The 22,992-nt window shown below is 57.9% G+C and overlaps 3 protein-coding genes across 5 annotated transcripts; all 3 read right to left on the bottom strand.

Moving 5' to 3' along the window:
* Positions 1-87: 87 nt before the first annotated feature.
* On the bottom strand, positions 88-9,309 carry VPS33B (VPS33B late endosome and lysosome associated). Of its 3 annotated transcripts, none has more exons than XM_055817604.1 (24): positions 9,169-9,309; positions 8,322-8,721; positions 8,015-8,095; positions 7,852-7,913; positions 7,570-7,619; positions 6,708-6,775; positions 6,440-6,485; positions 6,003-6,097; positions 5,481-5,585; positions 5,255-5,351; positions 4,966-5,043; positions 4,595-4,668; positions 4,133-4,219; positions 3,438-3,528; positions 3,110-3,184; positions 2,680-2,744; positions 2,526-2,580; positions 2,392-2,438; positions 1,963-2,095; positions 1,584-1,657; positions 927-1,028; positions 637-751; positions 455-571; positions 88-236 (listed from the first exon to the last, which is right to left on the bottom strand). In XM_055817604.1, the coding sequence occupies exons 2-24, from the start codon at positions 8,685-8,687 to the stop codon at positions 157-159; spliced, it is 2,163 nt and encodes a 720-aa protein (XP_055673579.1). In that variant the 5' UTR covers positions 8,688-8,721; positions 9,169-9,309; the 3' UTR covers positions 88-156. The 3 variants fall into 3 exon arrangements, with proteins under 3 accessions (XP_055673579.1, XP_055673586.1, XP_055673592.1); XM_055817611.1 differs by having other exon boundaries at positions 676-751; XM_055817617.1 differs by lacking the exon at positions 4,966-5,043.
* HDDC3 (HD domain containing 3) lies at positions 8,869-10,156 on the bottom strand. Its single transcript, XM_055795807.1, has 4 exons — positions 10,045-10,156; positions 9,483-9,538; positions 9,169-9,409; positions 8,869-9,023 (listed from the first exon to the last, which is right to left on the bottom strand). The coding sequence occupies exons 1-4, from the start codon at positions 10,154-10,156 to the stop codon at positions 8,869-8,871; spliced, it is 564 nt and encodes a 187-aa protein (XP_055651782.1).
* Positions 9,545-22,992, bottom strand: TTLL13 (tubulin tyrosine ligase like 13). Its single transcript, XM_055795702.1, has 16 exons — positions 22,976-22,992; positions 21,765-21,883; positions 21,094-21,224; positions 18,925-19,081; positions 18,483-18,635; positions 17,280-17,365; positions 16,912-17,137; positions 16,194-16,378; positions 15,073-15,261; positions 14,428-14,611; positions 13,908-14,105; positions 11,555-12,303; positions 11,176-11,465; positions 10,719-10,857; positions 10,540-10,650; positions 9,545-10,465 (listed from the first exon to the last, which is right to left on the bottom strand). Exons 2-16 carry the CDS (start codon positions 21,783-21,785, stop codon positions 10,204-10,206), a joined length of 3,081 nt encoding a protein of 1,026 aa, XP_055651677.1. The 5' UTR covers positions 21,786-21,883; positions 22,976-22,992; the 3' UTR covers positions 9,545-10,203.

The following is a 22,992-nucleotide window of genomic DNA, read 5'->3' as shown; positions in this document are numbered from 1 at the left end:
GTCCCGTCCCTGTCCCTGTCCCCCGCCCCGGTCTTCGCCACACCGGCACGGCCCCCCCCGGCCGCAGCGCCAGCCGAGCCGGATCCGTGCCTGCAGAGATGTTTATTGGCGCTGGGGGGCGGAGGGCAGCCAAGCCCCACCCCCCGCGGCCGAGCATCACGCCTTGGCCTCGATCATGGCCTCCATCATCCGGGCGCTGCTGGTGATGGCCGTGGTCAGGAAGATGAACTTGCACCCTGGGGGAGAGGCCCCGGCAATGCCCTGCCAGCCCCCAGGGCTGGGGCATGGCTATACCCCCCTCCCCCAGTGTGTGGGGGACCCACAGACCTCGCCGCCCCCCCGCCACAGGGGCTTCAGCCAGTGCCAACACTGAGCACGGCCGCTGCGCCGAGACCCCCAGGAGCCCCTGCCCGCCCCCTGCCCCTCAGCAGGCAGCAGCCCCCCCAACTCCTACCTCTCTCCTTCCCCAGGAACCGGAGCGCAGCGATCTCAGAGAAGGTGCAGCCCCCCAGGAAGACAGCGAGGACAATGCGCTGGGACTCCCAGGCCAGATTGTCCTCCACGCTGCTGTCTGGATGGGGCAGAGTGCTGTCGGACCCACCGCCCCCCGCCCACCTGCCCCCAGCCTGGCATTACCTGAGACCGAGAACTCGTTGCCATTGAGCCCGGCATTACCTGAGACCGAGAACTCGTTGCCGTTGAGCAGCCGCACGACCTCCTCCAGGCCCAGCCAGCCCCGGCGCTCCAGCACCTGAGGGATGGCAACGGGGGGCTCAGCGGGGCCGCACCAGCACAGCGGGAGGCACTGACCAGCAACGACCACCACCAGCCCCAGCCCCGGGCAGCAGGCCCCCAGAGAACACCCCAGGAGGAGGCCGGGGCTCAGGGGGTCAAGCATGGTGCTCTCCAGGGGCAGGGGGGCTCACCTGCTCGATGATCTTGCAGCTCAGGGGGATGTAGGCCCCGCTGAAAACGTAAGCCATGTCCCGAGGCATCTTCAGGTCATATTCTCCGTCCACCCGGGGAATCTGCAGAGACATGTGGTGCTCTGGGTGCGGGGCCAGCCTTGCTCAGGGTTTCCCTGACCCCGTCTCGGGGGGACAGACGCTCTGAGCAAGCCTCTGCCCCCACCTCCTGCCCTGTCACCCCAGGACCAGCAAACACAAAACCCAGGCAGATTGTGCATTGGAGGGACAGGAATGGAAACGTCACCTCTCCATCACCCCAGGACCCCCCCACTGCCCCAGGACAGAGGCCGCAGAGCTGCCTGCCCTGTGCCAGGCAGCTGCATGCAGTTGGAGCAGGGCCGGAGTGCTCTGCAGGTGAGGCAAGCGTCAGCATGGCTGAAGCACCCAGCTCTTCATCACGCTGGTGAAGCCCAGAGCCAAGGCATGCCAGGAAGCCCACAGTGACCCCCTGCCCAGGGGAGAAGCCCCTCCACTGCCCAGAGTGGTGGCAGCAGCTCTGGCCCCGTGCAGTGCGTGTCTCTGGGGGTGCTGAGCCTGCAGACCCAGGCGAGGGCACAGACTGAGCAGAGCTCCTCTGGCACCAGCGTGGAGGCCAGCAGCCCCACAAGGACATACCAACCCCAGCTTCTTGCTTATGGCTCGAAAATTGCTCCTCCTGGCCAAAGAATTAAACGCATCTGTGATCTTTCCTGGAAAACAAGGAGAAACAGCTCAGAGCCTCTGGCTTAATCACAGCGTGGCTGAGCAGAGGGACGTGCAGAGCTGCTGGCTCTAGAAGAGAGCCGGCAGCGGTGCCCACCAGCCCTGCCACCCCCCGCAGGCAGAGCCCACTGCCCCATCTGCAGCACCATCTCTGGGGATGTGCTCTGTGCCAGCAGTGCCCATGTTTGCCCCCTGCTTCCAGCCAGCGCCAAAACAGCAGCTCCCGACAGGGCAGGTACCCGCAGGGCTCCCCACAGCCCAGGCTCCCAGGGGACTTGGAGCTGGCTCTCACCGGCAGCGCGGTCCGTCACCAGCTTGCTGACTCTGCTTTCCACAGCAGTCAGGGTCTCTCCAGCTGACTGCTCGGTCAGCAGCCCGATGCGCTTGAGGTTGTGAAAGGTCAGCAAGTGCTCAGGCCCATAGCTCTGGGGAAGAGGGCAGCCGGATCAGTGCGGAGCCCCCGCTGCACGTGGGGAGGCAGCAGGGTGCCACCTCTGTGGGGAGGTGCAGGCTGCTTAGAGCAGCCCAGCAGGCAAAGGGCAGGGGCAGGCAGAGCTCAGGGCACATGCGGAGCCTGTGCGGGCCAGGGCTGTGCTGCAGAGACAGCCTGAGCATCCCTAGGGAACGCTGCTGCCTGGCACCTCATGGCGAGCAGCAGCAGGGAGGGGAAGCCCGGTCTGATGCAATGCTTTCTCTGCTGTGAGTCCCCAGATACACGCACCTGCAGGTACTGGGTTTTCAGCGAGCGGTAGTCTTTGGGGACAAGACCTGTGAGGACCATCAAGGTGAGCTCTGCACCAAGGCTGGGGGGCCCCAGTGCCACCCCTCCCTGCCCAGCGCAGCCAGACACCTCACCGTTCTCTGTGATGGACAGGAGGCACATCAGGCGCAGGCTCTCGATGGGGGACACCTGTGTGGGAGCAGAGGCTGAGCTGCTGCGGGCCCCGTGTCCCTGCAGCGGCATGGGGCAGCTGGAGAAGCCCGTTCCTCCGGCTCAGCACGGTCTCACCTGCCGGTCAATGTGCTCCTCTATGAAGCTGGTGCTCTCACGGATGTCGAAGCCCTCGAGCAGAGCTGTGGCAGGGCAGGAGGCAGTGTCACTTCACCCACTCCCACTTCACACACCCACCAGCTAAGCAAGCTGGAGTCTGGGCTCAGCCTCCCTCCCCAAGCCCCAGGGAGTGAACGGCGCAGGCTTGCGGTGTTGGGCCTCCTACCCCACCATGCATCAGTCCTCTGAGGACGCGGCTTGACCCTATTTAGGATCTCAAGACCCACCCCAGTACAAACAGTCTGGAAGGACTGTGTGCACACAGGGGGCACCCAGCTGTGAGGCTGCCCAGGCCTGGGGCAGTGGGGCTGTGGGTTGGAGTGGAGGGTGGCAGAGTGAGGATTGGGATGGGGGTAGCAACAGATGTGGGACAGGGAACAGCACTCACAATGTTCAGCCTTGATCATCTCCTGGAAGTCCTGCTTGGTTTTCTTTTTCATGATGGACTCGCAAGCACCAATATCTGCATAACCAAGAAAGATAGATGCTTTGGAGGAGCGACGAGCTCTGCATGCAGCTTGTCACCTCAGCCCCAGCCCCACTGTGGACACCTGCACATACTAACAGTCTCTGCTACCCTGCCCACTCCTCAGATAACCCACCCCTGCGGGGACTAGCAGTACCCTTCCACCCCCACTGCTTTCCCTGGGAGCCCAGGCACCCGCTGCAGCAGCCGAGGGCCTCTCCCTGCCCGCTTCCCCAGCCCCAGCTCCTACGCAGGCTCAGCAAGCGATGCTCTTGCTTTAATCCCTTCAGTTCCTGGGAGACAAAGTTCTTCATCTGCTTGATGTCCATGCCGCGGCGCCGCTGTGGAAGAAAGTGTTGGGAGAGGGGTCTGCCAGAGTCAAGAAATTACTCAATAGGAGTTATGCATCTTGCTCAATTTTATTGGCTTCTAACATTTCTTATATAGCCTCAATACACAAGCATGCTCCCAAAGCAAACATATAACTGGTTATTAGCCCCTAAGCACACGCTGCTCACACACCACTATTTACCATGATTGGTACAAGCATTCCGTCCATGCAGCTATTTGCGTTAGCTATGTTTTAGCCTTGCGGTTTGTTACTCCCTCTATCTACATTCCGTTCTCCATCTCCCTTGGCCTTGCACACGTCTTCCCTAACAGCTGCAGCTTGTTACAGCCACGGCCTGTTAGTACAATAAAGTTACTTGGTCTCAGGATTCAAGAATAGATCAAGGCCACTTTCTTCTAAACTTCAGCACAACAACTTCAGCACAATTCTAATGCCAGGCCTATTCTAATTCCAGGCCTGGATTGTGCAGATCCTTAGGGATTTTGTGGCCACACTTCTGCAGCCATTCTTCTACAAGAAAGAGCATCCAGGGAGGTGACCTGGCTGCAGAGGGATGGCGCCACGGGTGTCCCACACTCCGGGGTGATACTCACGTCATACTGTGCCTGCAGGTTGCGCGACTTCTGGCTAAGGAAGCCGAACACGCTGGAGAAGTGCTCATTCCGAATCTGGCTGAAGACCTGCAGAAAGCACCGCAGCAGTCGGTGCCGTGCACGTGCCCTGTGCTCCCGTGCCAGCACAGGGCCTGGCCAGCCACAGCCCCCAGCACTGCAGCACCGGGGGTGACTCTTGCTAGCAGCCTGAACAGCAGCAAGACAAGGTGGTATCCTTGCTGCGGGGGTCAGTGCCCCAAAATACCAATTGTTCGCCATGACACACCCCTGCATGCAGGGACTCTGCCGACTACGGAAGCCAAGCTGTGCTTGTAGACTGTGTCTCTGGTCTCTGTGCCCTGCCCCATCCGAACCTCTGCTCCAAGGCCCTGCAGCACCCAGCCACTCCCTGCTCATCAGGCTTAGGGGAGGAAATGCCCTGCTCAGCACGTGAAAACTCACTTTGTCCTGGGCATTGAGCAGAACCTTAATGCTCTTGTCAGAAGAGGTGACGTCTGGCCCAAAATCCACACTCCCTGCAGGGAAGGATGAGGAGCTGCTTTGCCCCAGTAGTAGTAACATACACACACATGTCGGCCCTGCTGCAAAAGGCAGCAGAGACAGGGGACACCCACCCAACCGCTTGGTCAGACCAAGAGCTGTCCCCATAGATGGCCTCCAGCAGCACCCAAAGTCAGGGCCATCCCTGCCGGGGGCAGTGGGGGCTGCAGCACGCAGACCCTGGCCCGATGATGCCAGGCACAAACCCCACAGACTCTCGCTACGCAGGTGTGGAGCCCTGTGCCGCCCCGTTGCCTTCTCCAGTGACCTACCACACTTGATGCGGAAGGTGTCGTCCACCAGCCCCTCGTACACCACCTGGGAGCACAGCGCTGTCACGTAGTCCGTGTCTGCAATGAGAGCCAGCACCCCGGCTGCCCTCCCGCTCCTCGCCTGCCCGCCACAGCCCTGCCCAGCCTCCACCTCTGCAGGCAGCAGCCCGCGCCTCCCGCTGCTCCCTGCAGCCAGCGCAGGCTCTCCCTGCCCCTCCAGGCAAGCTGCCAGCTAAAACTGCTTCTCCTCGGCCAGCCCTTGCCCACTGCCTGTCTCACTCCAACCTACCTCTGTCCATGAGGAAGATGTTGCCAATCTCAGGCCTCCTGCCCTGGCCATCGCCCTCACTCTCCTCCTCCAGGTCCCGCCACAGCTCGTAGCTCATCTGTGAAGAGGCAGAGTGTGCCAGCACCGGGGGGAACAGCCCTAGGCCCCCACCGAGAGCCACAGCCCACCCCAGCACCAGCCCCTCATGCACCATCGCTGTGTGCCAGCCCAGCAGTGTGGGCCATACCTTGGCACACCGGCCAATTCCATAGGCCTTGCTGAAAGGCCCATACAGGGAGTTCAGTAACTGCAGGGCTCGAGCGATGGAGTTGATCCAGCGGTGATCTCCCTCCTGCAAGGATCAGAAGACTTGGGGAGTGAGTCTGGGCAGGCTGGCTGGGAAATGGCTGCCACGTCAGGGGAGCTGGCTAGAGATGGACTGGGGACAGAGCGTGCCCTGGGCTTGGCGCTTCCAGGAAGAACATGCACAGGAATGTTCTGGGATGCCCCAAAGCTACTCGGGAAGGAGCAGAGGAGGGGCCAGCACAGGGGGAGCTGTATGTGGAGGACAGGAGGGATCACAGCCTGACAGAGCAGAGCAGCCACCTCCAGCAAAAGCCACTCCAAGACAGCAGACAAGGCCCTGCTGCAAGCGCTGAGCACACTGAACAGGACATCATGCATCAGCTCTGTGAACAAAGCTCTTCTGTCCTGAGCCCAACAGATGCTCAAGGGAAAGGCAGCATCCCCGCAGCAGCATCCCACTGACCAAGAAGTAGTCGCGAAAGAACTCAGGCAGCTCCATGCTGATGATGTCTTCGTCCAGGGGGAGCAGGTAGAAGGACCATTCATCACAGGTGACATCTGAGTTTGGGACAGGGAAAGGCTACAGTTACCCAGCCCTTGGCAGAAGCGGCCCCACAAATGGGTGTGGGGAGCAGAAAGACAGAGCCTTTCCACAGGGATTCACAACAGGACCCTCTCTCCTCCCAGAAGACAGAGGAGAGGCACCAATGCTATGGTGGGCGCACACCTGCCTGCAGGCAGGCAGCCAGGCTCAAGGGAACCTGCACTTCCTGCCCATGCTCCCATCCCTGCCAGCACTGAGATCCCAGTACTGGGATTCAACTGGGATTCTGCAGCATCAGAGCTACTGCAAGCCAGCCCTTGGGGAGGGGAAGGGGCAGGCACCACAGCTCCACTCACCACCAAAGACTCCCTCTTCCTCCAGCACCATCTCACAAGCATAAAACTGGAAGAGAAGGAGAGACCCTCAGGGCCCAGCCAGGCTCCAAGTGTGCAAAAAAGATCTGGTGATGGAAGGGACCAGCTCATTCCCAGGCATCACAATATTTAGTTTTAAGCATTTCTGGATTAGAGAAGTTTTTGGTGTCTGTAAAAGGAGTGGAAGGCACAAAGGCCGGGCATACACAGCACAGTGGGGTAACTGGCAGCAGAGCATGGTCAGACTGACCTTTTGGGGGCTGAAGATAATCTTGTACTTCCTGCTCCTCCCCGACATCTTGTCGGCATTGACAATATCTACAGACAAAAAACACACGGACTCTGCAAAGGCTGCCCACTGCCCTGAACAGACACAACTCCTCTTGTCTGATGAAGCCCAGGGTCCTGCATCTCACAGAACCTGAAATACCTCAGACAGAAAGCAAAACCCCAGGCGTGGGGCCCATCTGCCAAGGCTACAGACTCACCAAAAGCCCTTCTTGTTATAGTTGAAATTGAAATAGCTAGAGTCCGAAATAAATTCACTAAGTATTTATTAAGGCAGGAAAGCAAAAACAGCGCTGGGCAGCCGGGGAGTCGCAGCTCCATCCAGGCTCACAAATTCCGACAAGTAACACAGCCCTTTTATTCTCATCTTCAAGGCCGGTTTAAGCAAACAGTTATGCTCTCAGTCCCATAGCAAGAAGCTGTACATTACAAACTAAACTATTTTTACACTAAAGTCTAGACGAAGACAAAGTTGTCATAGTAACATGAGATTATGGTTTAACATTGGCCTTGAGGAGGTACATCTCCAACCTCATGGTTAACAGTTAACTCTTTTCTCACTAGACAAAACATTCTCAAATCTGTTACAGCAAGATCATTCCTTTTGTTAAAAACCCCTTTGATCAGCAAATTGCACTTAGTTACTTATGACACTTCTCAAGCCCACTTGACGCTGGTAGCCCAGAGCCACCCACACAGAGCGGGATGCTCCCCACACCTGTGTGTACCACGAGGCAGCTGCAGCCTGAGTCCCAGCGCGGGGCTGAGATGTCACCCAGTGACAGTGGGCAACAGAAAACTGCCCCTCGGCCGCTGACACTCACCGGCAATGTACCTCATCGTCTTGATCCGCGGCCGGACAAGGAAACAGAACCTGCCATCACAGAGGGGAGTGAGAAGCCCCACATACCCAGCTCCGTGTTCCCCAGCCCCTTTCCCTCAGCAGCTCTTCCCTGGGACTGGTCTGGTCCAGTGGAGCAAAACCCTGAGCTGGAAGAGGCGCCTGCCTGCCCCCCCCCCGTCTGTCCCCTGCCTCTTCCTGCCCGCTCCCCAGATCCCTCCAGCCTGGCCCAGCCATGGGGGTGCCGCGGCGGTGCGGGACTCACTGGTCGCTGGTGCTGAGGGCCGGCCGGCTGTCCACCTTGTACAGCTTGTCCACCTCGTGCTGCTGCAGGGAGAGGCTGGGGCGTGAGTGGGCAGAGCCGGCAGCATGGGCAGTGTGGGCAGTGTGGGCAGCACGGGTAGCTGCCCGCCCCGGCCCCGTGGTACCTTTAGGATGGAGACGTTGGCGATGCGGTCCAGAGGGCTCATCAGGTCGGCCTCGATGAACAGGTCCTTCTTCCCGGGGAGCTGAGGGCAGGCCGGGCGTGGAGCCGATGCCACACCGGCTGCCCCTCGGCGCCGGCCCCGGGGCCCAGCCCCCTTCCCGTGCCGGTACCAGGCCCCTCCCGGGTCGACCCCGCTCCCGCCGCCTCCCCAGCGCCGCTCCCGGTGTGCGGGACCCCTCCGGGGCCCGGCCCCGCCTCCCCGCCGGGCCCACCCCGACCCCCGGTAACCTCCCGGGGCGGCCCCGGACCTGCTCCAGCAGGTAGATGAGCTGGTCCCGCGCCAGCCGCTTCAGGATACCGAAGTCGGGCGGCTCGGGCACGTCGCGGCGGCCGGCGAAGGCCATGGCAGGGCGGCGGGGAGCGGCGCGACCCCCGGAACCCCCGAACGCGGCCGCGGCGCCGGCGGAACCCCGCGGCGGAAGTGCCCTGCGCCGTAACAACACAGGAAGGCGGGACAACCAGCTCTGCGCACGTTTATTGGCTGCCGCGGCCCGCCCGCCCTTCCCGGCCCCGGCGGTCACAGGGCCAGGCCGCGCTCCTCGAAGAGCCGCTGCAGCGCCATCTCCAGCGGCGGGCTCGTCCCGCGGAGACCGGCCACCACCCGCGCCGCCCATCGGAAGTACTCCTGCACCCGCTCCGACGACCACCCTGCGGGGACAGACGTGCGTGCGGGGGAGCAGCCCGAGGAGGCTCCGCCGCCGCCCCCCGGGGCCGCCCGGGGACTGTGTGCCAGCAGGGCCCCGGCTGGGCCGCCGCCGCGCCCGGGGCAGGAGGCGGGCCGTGACCGGGCGCTGCCTACGGCACCGAGCGTGCCCCCACCGGACTCGGCTGAGTGGGCCAGGGCATCCGCCGGGGGTCCCGCTCCTCTGGCACGGCCGGCCCTTCCCAGCACTGTGACACCTCTGTCCCCCGCCGCCGGGACAGGCTCGGGAGCGGGGGCTCGGCCATCCCTCAGTGCCGCGCAGGGAGCAGGGACCGGCCCAGGGGCAGAGGGGCACCCCCAGCTCACGGCCCGAGCAGCCCCCCTGTGGTGGGGGCAGCCCCTGGGGTGCCCCGGGCCGGTGCTGGCGGCCAGGCCCCGGTGCGGGCTCGTACCTTCCGGGGTGCAGCGGTTTAGGTCTCGCAGGTTGTAGAGCTTGTCGGCGAGCTTGACCAGCTTGGCCTGGGGGCTGCTGCCTGGCGCGTGCTCGACCTGCAGCCGCTTTCGCTCCATCTTGGGCAGGGTCTTGTCATCAGTCACCTCCTCCACGACACGCCGGACCTCCTCCCCAAACTGCTCCTCGATCTCGGAGAAGGTGGTGTCTGTGTCCTCCACCGTGTCGTGCAGGAGGGCGGCCTGGGGTGAGGAGGGGACAGTTGGGGGTCGAGGGCCAGGCCCCCACCGTGGTGGGGAGTGGGCAGGGGGTTACCTGCAGCACGACAAGGTCTGTCACACCAGCCTCGTGGGCCAAGATCCTGGCTACGCCTGTGATGCAGAGCAGAGAGGTGGGGAGGGGGTGCAGGGGGGCAGCAGGCAGGTCCGGGCCAGGGCAGTGGCTTGCAGGGGTGACAGATGGGCAGCGAGGGGTCCCCTGTGATCCCCCTGGTTGGGCAGTGCCCGGGGCTGGGGGGGTGGGGGGTGCAGACCCCGCTGGCACATCCTGTGGGGTGACAGCCTTGGGCAGGCAGGTCCGGGGGGCTGGCAGCCGCCGGGGGGGGGCTGTGGGGACAGCAGCCTCCATAGGCACTGTCCGCTGGGGGGTGACGGCGTGGGGGGGGGCCCCCATAGCCGAATACGGAGGGGGGGGGCGCTGCAGGAGCTCTGCCGGCAGTCGGATGCGGGATGGTGGAGGGGGCCCGGCTCACTCCAGGGGCCGGGGCGGGGGGTCCCGGGGCCGGGCAGCTCTCTGGGGCAGTGGAAAGGGAATCCCGGGGACTCCCTCCCAGGGTCGGGAGGGGGTCCAGGGGCTCCCCCCCGGCAGGGCTCCGCACCGATGGGGTGGTTGATGTAGGGGGTGCCCTCGGGGTCCTTCCGCCGCTGCGCCTTGTGCTTTCTGGCAGCGAAGTCCGCCGCCGCCAGCAGCCGTGCCGCCTCCGAGCCCATGGCCGGCGCGGCGGAAACGGCGCGGGAGGCGGGTCCCCTCCAGCCGTTTATTGCGCGCCGGGCCCCGGCCCGCCCCGGCCTCGCGGCAGCCGGTACAGCAGCGTCCCGTCGGGGGCGCGCACTTCCGCGCCGGCGGCCGATGGCGGGCCCGGGGCGGCGCTCAGCGCCTTGGCGTCCTGCCGCAGGCGGCGGTGCGGCGGGGGGCAACCCCGGCCCCGCAGCACCCGCCGCACCACGTCGGGGCTGACGCCGAAGCCCTGGGCCAGGCGCTCCAGCGGCCACTCCTCGGGCAGCTCCTGCCGCAGGAACCTGCGGGCACGGGCCCGGTCACCGGGGCCCCCATCACCGGGGCCCCGGTCACCGGAGACGGTCCCGCCGCTCACCGCATCTGCTCCATCGCCTGCCAGGTCAGGGTGCGCTCGGGGGGGCCGCGCTCCCCGCCCAGCTCCCGCCGCAGCCGCTGCAGCCGTGCCGCCACCCGCCGCCGCCGCGCCCTGCGGGGACAGACGTGAGCCCCCGCGGCCCGGGTCCCGTTCCCGTGCCCGGCCCGGCCGCCCCGCACCTCTCGGCCTCCTCCAGCACCGGGTCCGGTGGCTCCGTGTCCCCTGTCCACGCCGCCGCCGTCCGCCGCGGGGTCCCGGCGAGGAGCGCGACCGCTCGCAGCCCGCGCCGCAGCAGCGCCGCCATGGCCGGGACCGGGGCTGGGACCCGGGAACCGGGCGGGGCCGGCGGTGGGGCGGGCCCGGCCCCGCGCCCCGAGGGTCCCGGGCAGCCGGGGGGGCCGGGAGTGCCTTTGGCGGGGGGGACGCTCGGCTGCTGCCGGGCAGGGCGGCAGACAGAGGTAAAGCGGCCCGGGACAGGCAGTGGCACCCGTGCTGGCGCCCGGGCCCCGGTTTATGGTCACAGCAACCGGCCCCGGGTCTGGCTGGGGGCAACCGGGCCCGTCCAGCTGCCCAGGTTCTTGGGCAAGCGCCCACGGGGAGGAGGGCCCTGCGTGGGCATCCCCTCCGCTGCGCTACCTGCGCTTGTCAGGCTGCGAGCGTGCGAGGCGCTGGCGTGGCGCGAGGCGCTGGCGTGGCGCGAGGCACACATGTGCTTCACGCGAGCAGCGGAGATGGGGAGCTCCTGAGCTGCAACGTGGCTGAAGGTGCCGTCGCTTGTGGCCTCCGCAGTGCTGACCGGGGACCCCGGGGGACAGTTGCCTGAGTGGAAGGACAGCTCACCAGCTTCACCTGGAAGAGGACAGGCAGACATGGAGAGGTGGTGGGAGTGTGGGTGCAGCCCTGTAGGCAGGGTCCGACAGGCGGGGCTGTGGGCAACAGGGATCAGCATGGTGAGGTTGGGAAGGGGCGGGGGGCCATGCTGTGTCACTGAGATCTCCTCCTTACTTCCCACAGCTAATGTGCCCCTTCAGATGTCCCATCTGCTGCACTTCTGACCCTACTCTCAAGTACTTCTGGGCTTCTCGCGTTCCCCTCTCCCAACACATCAACCCTTGGTACTGGGAAACAACCCACTTTCTTCCTTGCCCCTGCAAATGGGATACTACCAGCCTCAGTCAGAGACTTCCAGTGTCCACCAGTTCCCAGAGAAGAGTACAGCATCCCCACCTCAGGGTCTGAGCACCCCAGGGATTCTAAGCTCCATCCAGCCCACCCACTCCTCCTATCCTGGCAAGCCCAGGAACATCCCACAGCTCCCATGGCTGCCCACAGCCCCGGGCCACCGATTTGATCCCCGCACAATGCAGACAGACTCAAGGGAATGTGATACTTACAGTCTTCTGCCTTGTTTCCAGCACCAGGGAGCCACTGGCCTCTCGCCTGCAGCCCCTTGGGTTCGGTGCGGGGCTGGGTAACTGCTGCTGTCCATCCTGCCTGGCCCCACAGCCAGCCCCTGTCCTGTGCCCGCAGGCCCTGCAGTGCATTGTGCTGCTCATGGTAAAGGATGCTCTGGCCTTGAATGCAGAAGGTGCCCGCGGTGGCAGGATCTGAGCCCAGGGCAGCTGGTGGCTGGGCTTTGGCTCTAAATTTGTGTACAAGCTGCTGTCCCAAAGGCCAGACTGCACCTCCCAGGGGCGAGAGCGGGATGAGCATCACTAAGTGGTGAGTGTCCTGGCCTCTGAGGGCATCCAAGAGAAACTGTGGCTGGAAGGAAAGAAAGCAGCCACAGCTTAGCTCCAGAGGCCTTGGGAAGAGACGGGAAGGAAAAGTCTTCTCTAGTCATCTACAGGCACTTGCTAAAGCATTGCCCTGTGCTTTCTCCCCAGGCACACCACGGTCACCCTGCCAGATTCAAATCATCTAAGGGGTCACAGCAGCCGCCTGCCTGATCTGCCTGCAGCCTCATGTCCTCTGCTCATAGCACTGGGCTGAGCTGGAGCAGGGTTTGTGGAAAAATGTGCCAGAGCGGGCTGGGAAGACTCAGTGATGAAGGATCTGACCCACCCCTAGATAATCCTTCACTGCTGAAAGAATTATCCAGACTTTAGGCAGAGTTTGGGTTTGGGGTTCTGTTCTGCTTTGTCTGGTATAGGAAAAGGCAGCTACCATCAGTTCTGACAAATCAAATCCCATCTTAGACTTCTTTTGTTAAATTAAGGGACCACTTCCAATTTCTTGTAAAGTACTAGAAGACTCCTACGTCCTGAATAATTCCTGCAACTCCGGTGCCCTGAGTTTGTCATCATCCTTTTGAGGTGTGTCACCCTTCCAGCTAGGAGCAGGAGGCTTTTCTGGAAGCAGATAGTGTCACTGGAAGAGGCAGTGGACCTTGCAGGGGGTTTCGCTAACTACAGGTCCAGAACTAACCCTTCCCCAATACAGCAGGTAACAGCCACCATCAGCATTCCCAAACAATCCTTGTAGCCTAGTGGAGACCACAGACCACAGACTGTGGCCTTCCTCCTCGTCTGGCTTTAGACCAGTAGCCTGGTTTGGGAATCGGTGGTAGAAAAGACTCTTGAGACACCCACGCAGATGTCTAGGTCCAAAGCCTGGTTCCCGTGGCACAATCCTCTGGAAGCCCAGCTTTCTTCAGCTGCACACTGTGGCAGTGTGGGACACAGCAGCTCTTGCAGAGCAAGGGTGACTGAAGGGGGAGCCCCAGACCGAGGGCTGAGTCCTACGGGGCTTGGGCACATGCCCTAACTTCGCATTTGAACACGTGCAGTGGACATCATCACCTTCCCTGTGTGGGGAACGGTGTAGTGTAGAAAGCAAGATGTTTAGGGAGAGGCATTGTCTGCAGAATTCACCTGAAGACTTATTTATGGGTTTTTTAGGCATCCCTACACTTCCCTTCAGTCCCTCTTTGCTGTGTGTGCTCCTTTACCACGCCCCTAGCATGTCGGTGCTCCTAGCCTACCCAGGAATTAATTTGATTCAGCTAGGAGAATAACACTGCTGCCCTGAAGCAGCAGCTCACGCTAAGCTGTGTGCTGGGGACAGCGGGATCCAAAAGGCAACATCCCTGTGGTCTGTTCTTTGGAATAGCAAAGAGAGGGATCTTCAAGGGAAAGGTGCTCAGGGGCTCTATGCAGCCAGTTGTCACACTCCCAGTGTGCCCATTTGGAAAGGGACAAAGCTGGTAACTGTATGAAAACCCACAGACCCAGACACTATGTTGGCTCTCATTTGACTGAGCCGCACCAGAGATGCTCAATGCCCATGATTTGTTCCTTGCAATCCCCCCGCAAATGGCTGGCTCGTGTGTTGGCCTTGCAGGATGGATCTGGGCAACCTTCAGTTACCTGGCTCTTGGAGATAATGGTGCAGGACCTCTGGGTGTCAGCTGGTCTGTTGGTTGTGGGGAGCAGCTGGGAGAGCTTATTTATAATGCCCAGGCGTCGGATAAGGTTCTCACGCCGCTGAAGAGCATTGACTCTTTTCTTCTCCTCATATTCCACAATATTCTGGGGTTGCATAGAGTCGTACTGCACACACTGTATCTTAGGAAAGAAGGACCCAAGTTACAGTGAAGTTGAAGCTATCATAATGTGCAAGGGAGATAAAGCCACAGACTGCTCCAAGCCCTAAGGTGAATTACAGACTTTGGGGTGGAGTGGGATAAAGATCCTGATGGAAGCACAACAGGGAAGGGAGAACATGGGTGCTTGCAAGTACCTGCCAGCACAAGCTGTCAACTCTCCGGACTACGGCGAGCCAAACCTCATAGTTCTGTTCCTTCGGAGATACCCACAGCCCAGCACTGTTCCCAGAGCCACGTTTTTGCCTTTGAGAGCCCCACAATGACTGATGAGAGTGAGGTACCTTTCTGTCCCATGCTTTTGTGCTTCTGTAGGTGAGGTGGGTTGTAGGAGCTCTGGTTTTATTATGGATCTGGGATTTGTCCCCAGCTGACTCTCCATGCAGGTCTTCCTTCCTCTTTGTTTTCTTCTTCCTGGTAAGAGCTTCCAACTTTTCTTTTTTCAGGTGGATTTCCTTCAGTTGCTGCCTGCCGTAGAACAGTAGTCTTAGTCACTGGTTCAATAGAAGCCATAATGGCAAAAAGCTATTACAAGGCCTTCAATCCAAGGACATTTTACTGCAGTCAGGAGTTCTCTAACAGACATGATAGAAGCATGCCAAGAAATGGGCCAGGAGTGCTTTTAAGAGAGACTCTCACTGCTGTAAGAAATGCCCTTGAATTAGGCTGTGCCTGCCAGAAGGGTGGAGGATCCTTGTGACATGGTGCCTCAAGAGTCCAAAAGTCAATGGAATATTACATTTGCCTCTCAAGGGTACATGCAAAAGGAAGTTGCTTTGCTTTGGTGACATAGCACATGTGGGCTCTTTCCAGCTCTCACCAGCTTGCTTACACCTGTTAAGCAGCAGAATTGCTCCCAAGAAGGGATCAGAAGCAAGCAGTCGCTATGCCACCCTTGTGAGGAGCGGGTTTTCTGCAGAGCAGTGTACCTGGCACACTCCTCTCGTGCTTTGGATGATGCTGTTTCCTGGAAGAGGGATCTGCTCTGCTTGAAAAATGGCTCATACTTCTCTGTTCCACATGCTGGATAAATGCGCCGGTAACCACCCAAGTGCGAGTTCTCATACTTCTCTGCCTGAGCCAGCCAGGCAGCCTGGTCGCTCTCTAACTCCTCACGTCTGCAAATTGGGAGAAAGCACAGGCAGGGAGCTGCGATATGAGGTTCCAGGTGCTGTACTGGCTGAGGGACAAGGGCCTCGCTAGTGCTTTCTGCCATCTTTCCCCATTTCGGAGCCTGTTTCACACAGGTGCACCGCAGGGAACCAACACAACCTGCACTTCATCTTCTACCTGGAGAATGCTGGTGAAGCATTTCCAGATCTCTCCCCTGCTGCCTTGCTCCTCAGCCTTTTCACCCAACTAACCCAGTTACAAGAGAAGTTTGGTTAAAATGTGCTTATTCAAGGCATATTTGCTGCACTGCATGCTGCTGGGAGCTTTCCTTGCTAGTGGGGAGCTCGGAGCAGCCCAGGCTGCAGGGACAGGTAGAGTCCAGAGCCAACACGCACATGGTCTCCAGCCCAGCGTTATCTCAGGTCTCCTAATTAAAAAGTGAGCTGGAGGGAGTTCCTGCCTCACCCTGCATGGCAGGAAAAGCCTGGGCAGCAGGCTTATCTAACATGGCCTCAAGAAAGGACATGCAGACAGAGAAGTGGGGGGAAGCCCCTCAGCCCTGGGAAAGGATCCCTGCTCTGGAGAAGGGCCCTGTGCCCCTGGGTGCTCTTGGTCCCTGAAGCAGTCACCGTGAGCCCAGGGATGCTGGCACTGCCTGTCAGCCACTGAAGGACATGACAAGCAAGCACAGCTCGATGGGGATGACTCTCTCTGAGGCCCAGAGCCCCAGGCCTCTTGGATCTCCTAGCGCCCAGAGACAAGCCCAGACTCTTCCTTGCAGGATGCAGATGGCCTCAGAGATGTCTTCTCAGAGGTTCTATAGCACCACAGCCTCTGGGGGGTTAATTTGGAGACAGACAGCCTTGATTTTTTCCTGCTCTGCCATGCCCCATCTTTTCCCACTGAGGACCTGCAGCACTATGAGGAAGAGCAATACCTGGATGTGCGGGGAGTCTGACGGGCCTGGAGGAGCCGTTCCTTTGCCCGCTGTCTGTCTTCCTCCAGCACCTTCCATTTGTTACAGGCATGCACATTTATCAGGCTGATGGTATCACAGAGAAGAGCATCCTTCACCTCACGGTCTAGGCGAGAGTCTGTGTTGAAGCTGGGAGAGTGGTTCACCTGCCAAAACAAGCAGCTAATTTAACCTGGCAACTCCCAGCTCCCAGCGAGTGCTGCCGGCAGCCAGCTTGCTGGCCCCAGCCTGCCCCACTGCACACTTTCCATGTCTGTTCTTCCCTGTCACAGCAACAAAAAGCAGGAGGCTGCATGCAGCAGCTGGTCCTGTCCTGCAGTGTAATGCCCATCTGCACCACAGGTCACTCAGGTCCCACGCCGCAGGACTACAGGAGCAGGGCAGTGATCATAAATTCAGGATGCTGTTACAGATCAAGGAGTCCTAAAGTTCAGGAAACTCCCTGCTGTTAGAGAGCGTGTACAGGGAACAGGCTCTTAGATCCTGCCTAGCTTACAGCAGGTTGCTTGGCTACTTGTCTTCACAGCCCGTATAATTTTGTGAACGAGATGACCGTTTTTAATCAAACGAGTTCTGTTTATCCCATCACCCCTTGTTCCAGAACCTCCCACAGAGAAGCCAGCCCTCTGCTATCTGCTGCTTCAAGTTGTTTCAACACAGTAGGAGACTCGTTCCTCACCTCTAGCAGCCATGGCTTCAGCTTTCTGTCTAGCAAAATATCAAAACCCAGTATCTCAAAGCAGGCGCAGCCAGTAGTATGGTTTGGAAAGAAGCTTTGGTAATTGTGCTTCACAACAGCGTGAGCTGAAATAAGAGTCTTTATAATAATATCTTCAATATCTTCCCAGAGTTTTGTTGTGTTATAGCTGTTTTCTGTCATCCAGGCATTCAGGGTGGACAGTTTCCTGTGTGGAGGACAGGAGACAGTAAGAGCTGACCTGTGATACCATGTTTGTCCCAAACAAAGATGAAAGTAAACCAGTGTCCCAAATGGAGCTTTCCTGCAGGATGTGCACAGGGCATTGCAGGATCTGGACAAGACAGTACCTCTTACTGCCCATCATGTCATCCTGGACGAAGTTTTCATTATGTCTGTTGATGGCATAGTTGGTCAAATGCATGCAGATATCATCCTGAGAGAGGAACCACAAGAGACTTTAATTTACTCTTAACCACAAAGTGTAAACAGAAACAGCCCCATTAGCACTAACCTAGCCACCAGCTCTGCCCACTTCTGTCTCCCCTCTGTGGCAGTGACTTTTGGCAAGGAGTTAACTACGCTGGTGATCTGCTCTCTAGCCAGAAGCTAGAGCTAACAGAGCTCTATCCTCTCTGGTGGAAGGCACAGGAGTCAATGCCACAAATGCCATTCCAGCCAAGGCCTCACAGATAAACAAGGGACTCCCGAGGACAGAAGCTGCAGCAAATTTCTGCAGATTCTTCATCTTCCCTTTGTTCACTGAAAGCAGAAGACCTCTCCAAGACATGCACATATTGTGGCGAGGCGGAGTATATACATGCACAGCTCTGGAAGAAGTGGGCAGACAGCCAGAAGCCCAGTATCTCAGGGCAGCCTGTGACCATAGCACAGTAATCCAACACTACAGTCCATCTTCTGTTGGGATTTTATAGGTTAACAGACCCCTGCTTGCAGATGGGCATGGCCATACTCTGCACCTTGCTTTCCCAGTTCCCCTCCCTGTCTCTCCTAGGCACCAGATAATACCCAGGCCCCTCTTTTCTGCCTGAAGCACAGGCAGACTTGAGAATGGTGCAAACTTGAGAATGCTTGTAAGGGTAAGAAGCAGTAGGAGGGTGGCCCGGAGGCACTGTGGGGTCTCCATCCTTGCAGGTTTTCAACACCTGACTGACTGAAACCCCAAGAATCACAGAATCACAGGAAGAACAAACCCCAAGAATCCAGACCTGAATGTATTGTTGACCCGGTTTTGAGGAGAAGGTTGGACTCAAGACCTTCCAATGTTCCTTCCAAGTGAAAAAAACCCATGATTCTGTGATAATGCCAGTAAAGAGCTCAAATGTGGGGCCTGGGAGTAGATCTACTTCAGACACTCCTGAAATACCTCCTGTGAGGAGGAGGAGGAGGTATAGAGGGATGGGAGAACAGGAAAGAAGAAAGCTGGGTCCCATGAAACCGACCAGTCCCTGCTTCTTCAAGGTCTGGAATGCCCCTAGGAGAAATTAGGCACTAACACATACAGATACTATGCGGTTTTTTTTGAAACTTGCCTTTTTTACCAGGTTTCTGCTGCTGGGATCAATGTACCTCATGGTGGCAAACCGGGCAAGACCCTCCTTGTAGACAAAAATCCTCAGCGGGTCACAAGATGTGACCAGCACATAGATACGCATGTCAAATTTAAAGCCATCAATAAGGAAAGGCTGTCAGAAAAAAAGGCAGGAGCAATCATGAGACAAAGAACTATTGCTAGGTGTGCTGCCGATTCCTTGAGGATGGCTGCTCTGTCTGCACTGCTTGTGCTGCTCCTTGGCAGCTCAGCAGCGAGGAGAAAGGCAAGCTTTCATTGTGCCTCTGCTGTGCTGCAGCCACCCTGGTGCCCCTGGCAGATCCGGGAAGATGGCAGGGCAAAGGACACAAGCAGGATGCGGGATGCTGGAAAAGCGAGGAGGCTGCAGTCCTCCACCCATATTTGGAGACTGTCCCCATTACCTTAGAGATATACTGCTGACAGATCATATGCTCTCCATGCTTGATCTCCTCTAAATTATGTGTTATGAAGACACCTCTCCCTTGGCAGCCGCTCTCTGGCTTGCAGATGAATGTTCTGGTTTTCCTTGTGCATCTGTAGGCCTGGAAATCTCCGTAGCTGCACAAGGAAGGTGTGACTGTTACAAGCTGCAAAAAACCAGCCTCTGAACTCTCTCATACAGTTAAGTACTCAACCTATGGTGCTGCAGGCCAATACAGACCAAACTTCTGCAGCAGAGGAACACCACACCTGTTCCTGTTTTACATGAGTTACAAATTGGTCCTTGTGTGACCTGACAAAGCTCTCTCGGTTCCACCTTTTACTTGTGCACATCTCCACCTCTACTGGGAAGTTAATAGTGGGTAGTCACCACTGTGGATACAGGACCCAGTAAGATTTTGGCTCTGCTGCTGCAGAGAGAGCAGGACAAAATAAACAAGCCCTATCTACAAAGGGAGGAGGAAGTCACAAGTCTTTACACCCCCTTTTATGCCAGCTCATTAGCAAGCAGGCAGAAGGCTGCAGCTGGAGCATTCTAAGGGTGCAGAGGCTCATGAGCTGAGCACACCTATTGCATTACACGGCTGCTCTTCAGGAGCAGCTCCAGTGGGAGTACAGTGCTTTGAAGAATCAAGCCAATTGGTTATTTTGCTGTAGATGGAGAAGCACGATCTCTCTAGTGGGCACCACATTTAGGGAAAGAGGAAGGAAAGCAGGAAAAATCCCTGACAACAGTGCCCAGAGCAATTAGAGCCCAGGAAATGCAGCCTGGAAAGAAAGATTGAAAAATAGGTCTGTCTTCCGCAGAAACAGGCAGACTGAGAGGCCACATGGCAACAGCCTTCCTGGACATCACACACCATTAGCAAAATGCAGCCAAACCACTGTTCTCCAAGGCCAGTGCAAACAGAAGTACTAAGTTCCAGTATTTCAGCAAAGGTGCTTTAGGTTAGATACTAAGAAAATCATTCTAACCATGGAGGTTGCAGCATAGCTGGGGGTTGGTCTCTTCTCCCAAGTAACAAGCGATAGGACGAGGGGAAACAGCCTCAAGTTGCACCGGGGAGGTCTAGATTGGGTATTAGGAAAAATACCTTCACCAAAAGGGTCATCAAGCCCTGGACCAGGCTGCCCAGGGAAGTGGTGGAGGCCCTGGGGGTATTTAACAGACGTGTAGATGTGGCACTTAGGGACGTGGTTTAGTGGTGGACTTGGTAGTGATGGGCTAACAGTTGGACTTTATGATCTTAGAGGTCTTTTCCAACCTCAACGACTCTTATGATTCTATGAGGAGAGTGCAGTTACAGAACATGTGCCGGGAGCCCTATTTCAAGGTCTGCAGAAAATGGTAAGAATAAAATCTGTTAAGATTAGGTATCTTGTCTCCTTACAACCACACAAACTTTGAGTGCTTTGGTCTCCTTCAGCTACATTTCTATCATTGCTTGCCTGTATATGATCAGAGAAGCCAGGCCTTCTGCCCCGAAGCTCGAGCAATTTGGTGATGGTTTACATCTAACTGTATATGTACTAGCACAGTGACCTGTGCTCTCCCACTATCCTCCACCATCAGTGTGCTCTACTGCAGCGGACAGCAGAGGTGGGGGGCTGTGAGGACAGCCACCACAGCCGTGGGTAGCGGAAGCACCTTGTGCCGCTGTCCTGCACCCTTCCCAGGCAAGCAATGGCTGCTGAACCAGGTGGTGGGGGAAGGCAGCCTGCCACGCTGCGCTGCAGCTGTCGCCCCCCCTTCACCCGGTGCTGCTGCAGAAAGACCTCCCACCAATACACAGATTTACACTTCCCACTCGCTCACTGCCTTCTGGCTTTCTGGGTGGGTCCCTCTCCCCAGGTTTAGTCCTTTGGCATGCAGTCTGCCAGCAGCAAGGTACACACCGCAGAGGATGCCATTCCACGGGCTAATTTGGTCTAATAGGAATTAAATATGTGCATAACTAGAAAAGTGCCTCAGCACTCTGTTCAGTTCCAGGGAAGGTTACCAAGGCCCAGACTGAGACATGAAGTCTCAGAGAGGCCCCCCCCATCCCAGCCCTGGCTGTCAAGCATAGAGGCTCCCACTTCCACATTTCATACCCCTGTTCTCAGCTCCATTAATGCACATCACTCACTCAGCTGGCAGGCACCAAGTGCGGGGAAAGATATTGTATTCCTTGGGGAAAAGCCTGAGCATGCGGTTAAGGTTGCGAGCCAACAAGTCCTTACGGCAGATCTCTATCATGCCTGGAAAATGGTTGATTTTCTGAAAGAGGTGCAGACAAAAAACCAGAATCAGCAAAGGAACAGCAGGGATCCCCCTCGAGGAAAGCCTGCATGTGGAGAAACCGGCACGGAGAACAGGAAGCTGGGCCTGCAGTTGCCTTGAACGCCTGCTGAGGGACAAGGTCACGCTGCAGCTGCTTTATCTGCACTTCACCAGTGTGATTTATCTGCTCATTCCATCTCAGCCCTGAAGCTCTCCCTCACTAGAATATAACAGCTTCAGGAAGGGAGCCGTTTGTCATCAAGAACCATTTATTTCATGCTACATTAAAAGGCTTGGCAGCTTTCCATTTCTCACTACTAACTGCCAAAGTGTTGCTGATGGCACTGTACCAGAGACACAACAGAAGTAAAGGCTTGTGAACCTGCGCCCTCTGGAACCGATGCAGAAGTGGGGGCATGGGTACTAGTTTGGATGCTTCTGTTTCATTCTGTAATATGTTGTTACATTAACAACCCCCCATCTCTCCCTCCTTCCTGAGCTCTTCCTGCTGGGCAGCATTTACATGGGGGCATTTACCTGAAAACGCTTCATATCCATGATGCGCTCCAGAGAGACCGAGTAGTCCGTCCAATACACTGTCCACTCCTCATCTTCTCCCACTTCTTTCAGCCCACAGCACTGTGCTGCCCGGCGTACTGTACCAAAGCAAGCAGATGACAAGGGGCCAGGTAGAGGATATAAGTACCAGGGACTGTTGAATCCCCAAAGTAACCAGGGACAGAGCATGGAACAAACCTCTCCAGCCTGCAGTTCCACTCTCAAGAGATGCAGGGTAATTGGTGGGACCCTTCAGAAAGCTAGAAACAGCAGCTTTAACTGGTTAAGTTCACCCCAGCCTCTTGCTGCAGGTGTACTGGGAGCTGTCAGCCCTGTCATTCCACGTGCCTTGGCATCCCAGGGCCCCTCCTCAACTACAGCAGGCTTGAATCTGCCGTGGGTCTGACACCACAGGGGCGGATACAAGCCTTCTGAAGGTATGAGTTTCATCTTTGGAATCAAAAGCTATTTGGCAGCAGAACACATGAGCTCTGGAGCAGAAGCTCGCTGCCAGGATGGTTTGTGTTAGTGCCAGTTCTGAATTTGGCCCCTCACAGGTCTGGGGATGTAATGAAGGTCAATGCACGGTAGGAACCATTGTGAAATGGTTCTGGCTTCTGTGGTGCTCAGACTGCTGCATCAGCCCTTGCCATGGGTCCCTATCTGCCTCCCATCACTAAACTGCCCAAGCACGGCCCTAGGCGAGGCACCCAGCACCTGTTCCTCTATAAACCCCGTGTTCCTTGTGCAGCTGACCAGCTGTGGCTCTCGACAACACAAATGTGGTTGCACGGCTAGAACAGTCATTAGCAAACTGGCTAATAACATCGACCAAATGCCAGGAGTCTGTTAAGATCAAGCTTGTGGCAGTACAGCACAAGACAGGAGAGGGGACCAGCTCCCTGGAGCACATCACTGGAGATGGAAGGGGGTGGGGGGTGTTGAGGGCTTGCACTGCTGTTGCATGTTTTCTGTCTCTTTAAACCAGAGCACACCCCAGCATAAAGTGTGAAAAACTCCGTACTTTTCTTCGCAGGAGTCCCAGTCACTTGCAACCAATACATACATAAATCAAAAGCGACTGTGCAGTGGAAATTTGGTACCAGCACTCCTCCCTGGCTGAACGGGCGCCCAAGGAGCTTGCTGGTGGTGGGCTGACCCAAAGGGACACGGCAGCGTCTCAGACTCACCGCTCTCATACTTGCAG

The sequence above is a fragment of the Falco peregrinus genome, chromosome 1, assembly GCF_023634155.1.
Source record: "Falco peregrinus isolate bFalPer1 chromosome 1, bFalPer1.pri, whole genome shotgun sequence".
Taxonomy (NCBI): Eukaryota; Metazoa; Chordata; class Aves; order Falconiformes; family Falconidae; genus Falco; species Falco peregrinus.
Note: the sequence above shows the minus strand (reverse complement) of the source record. Positions and strands in the feature narration are given on the sequence as shown.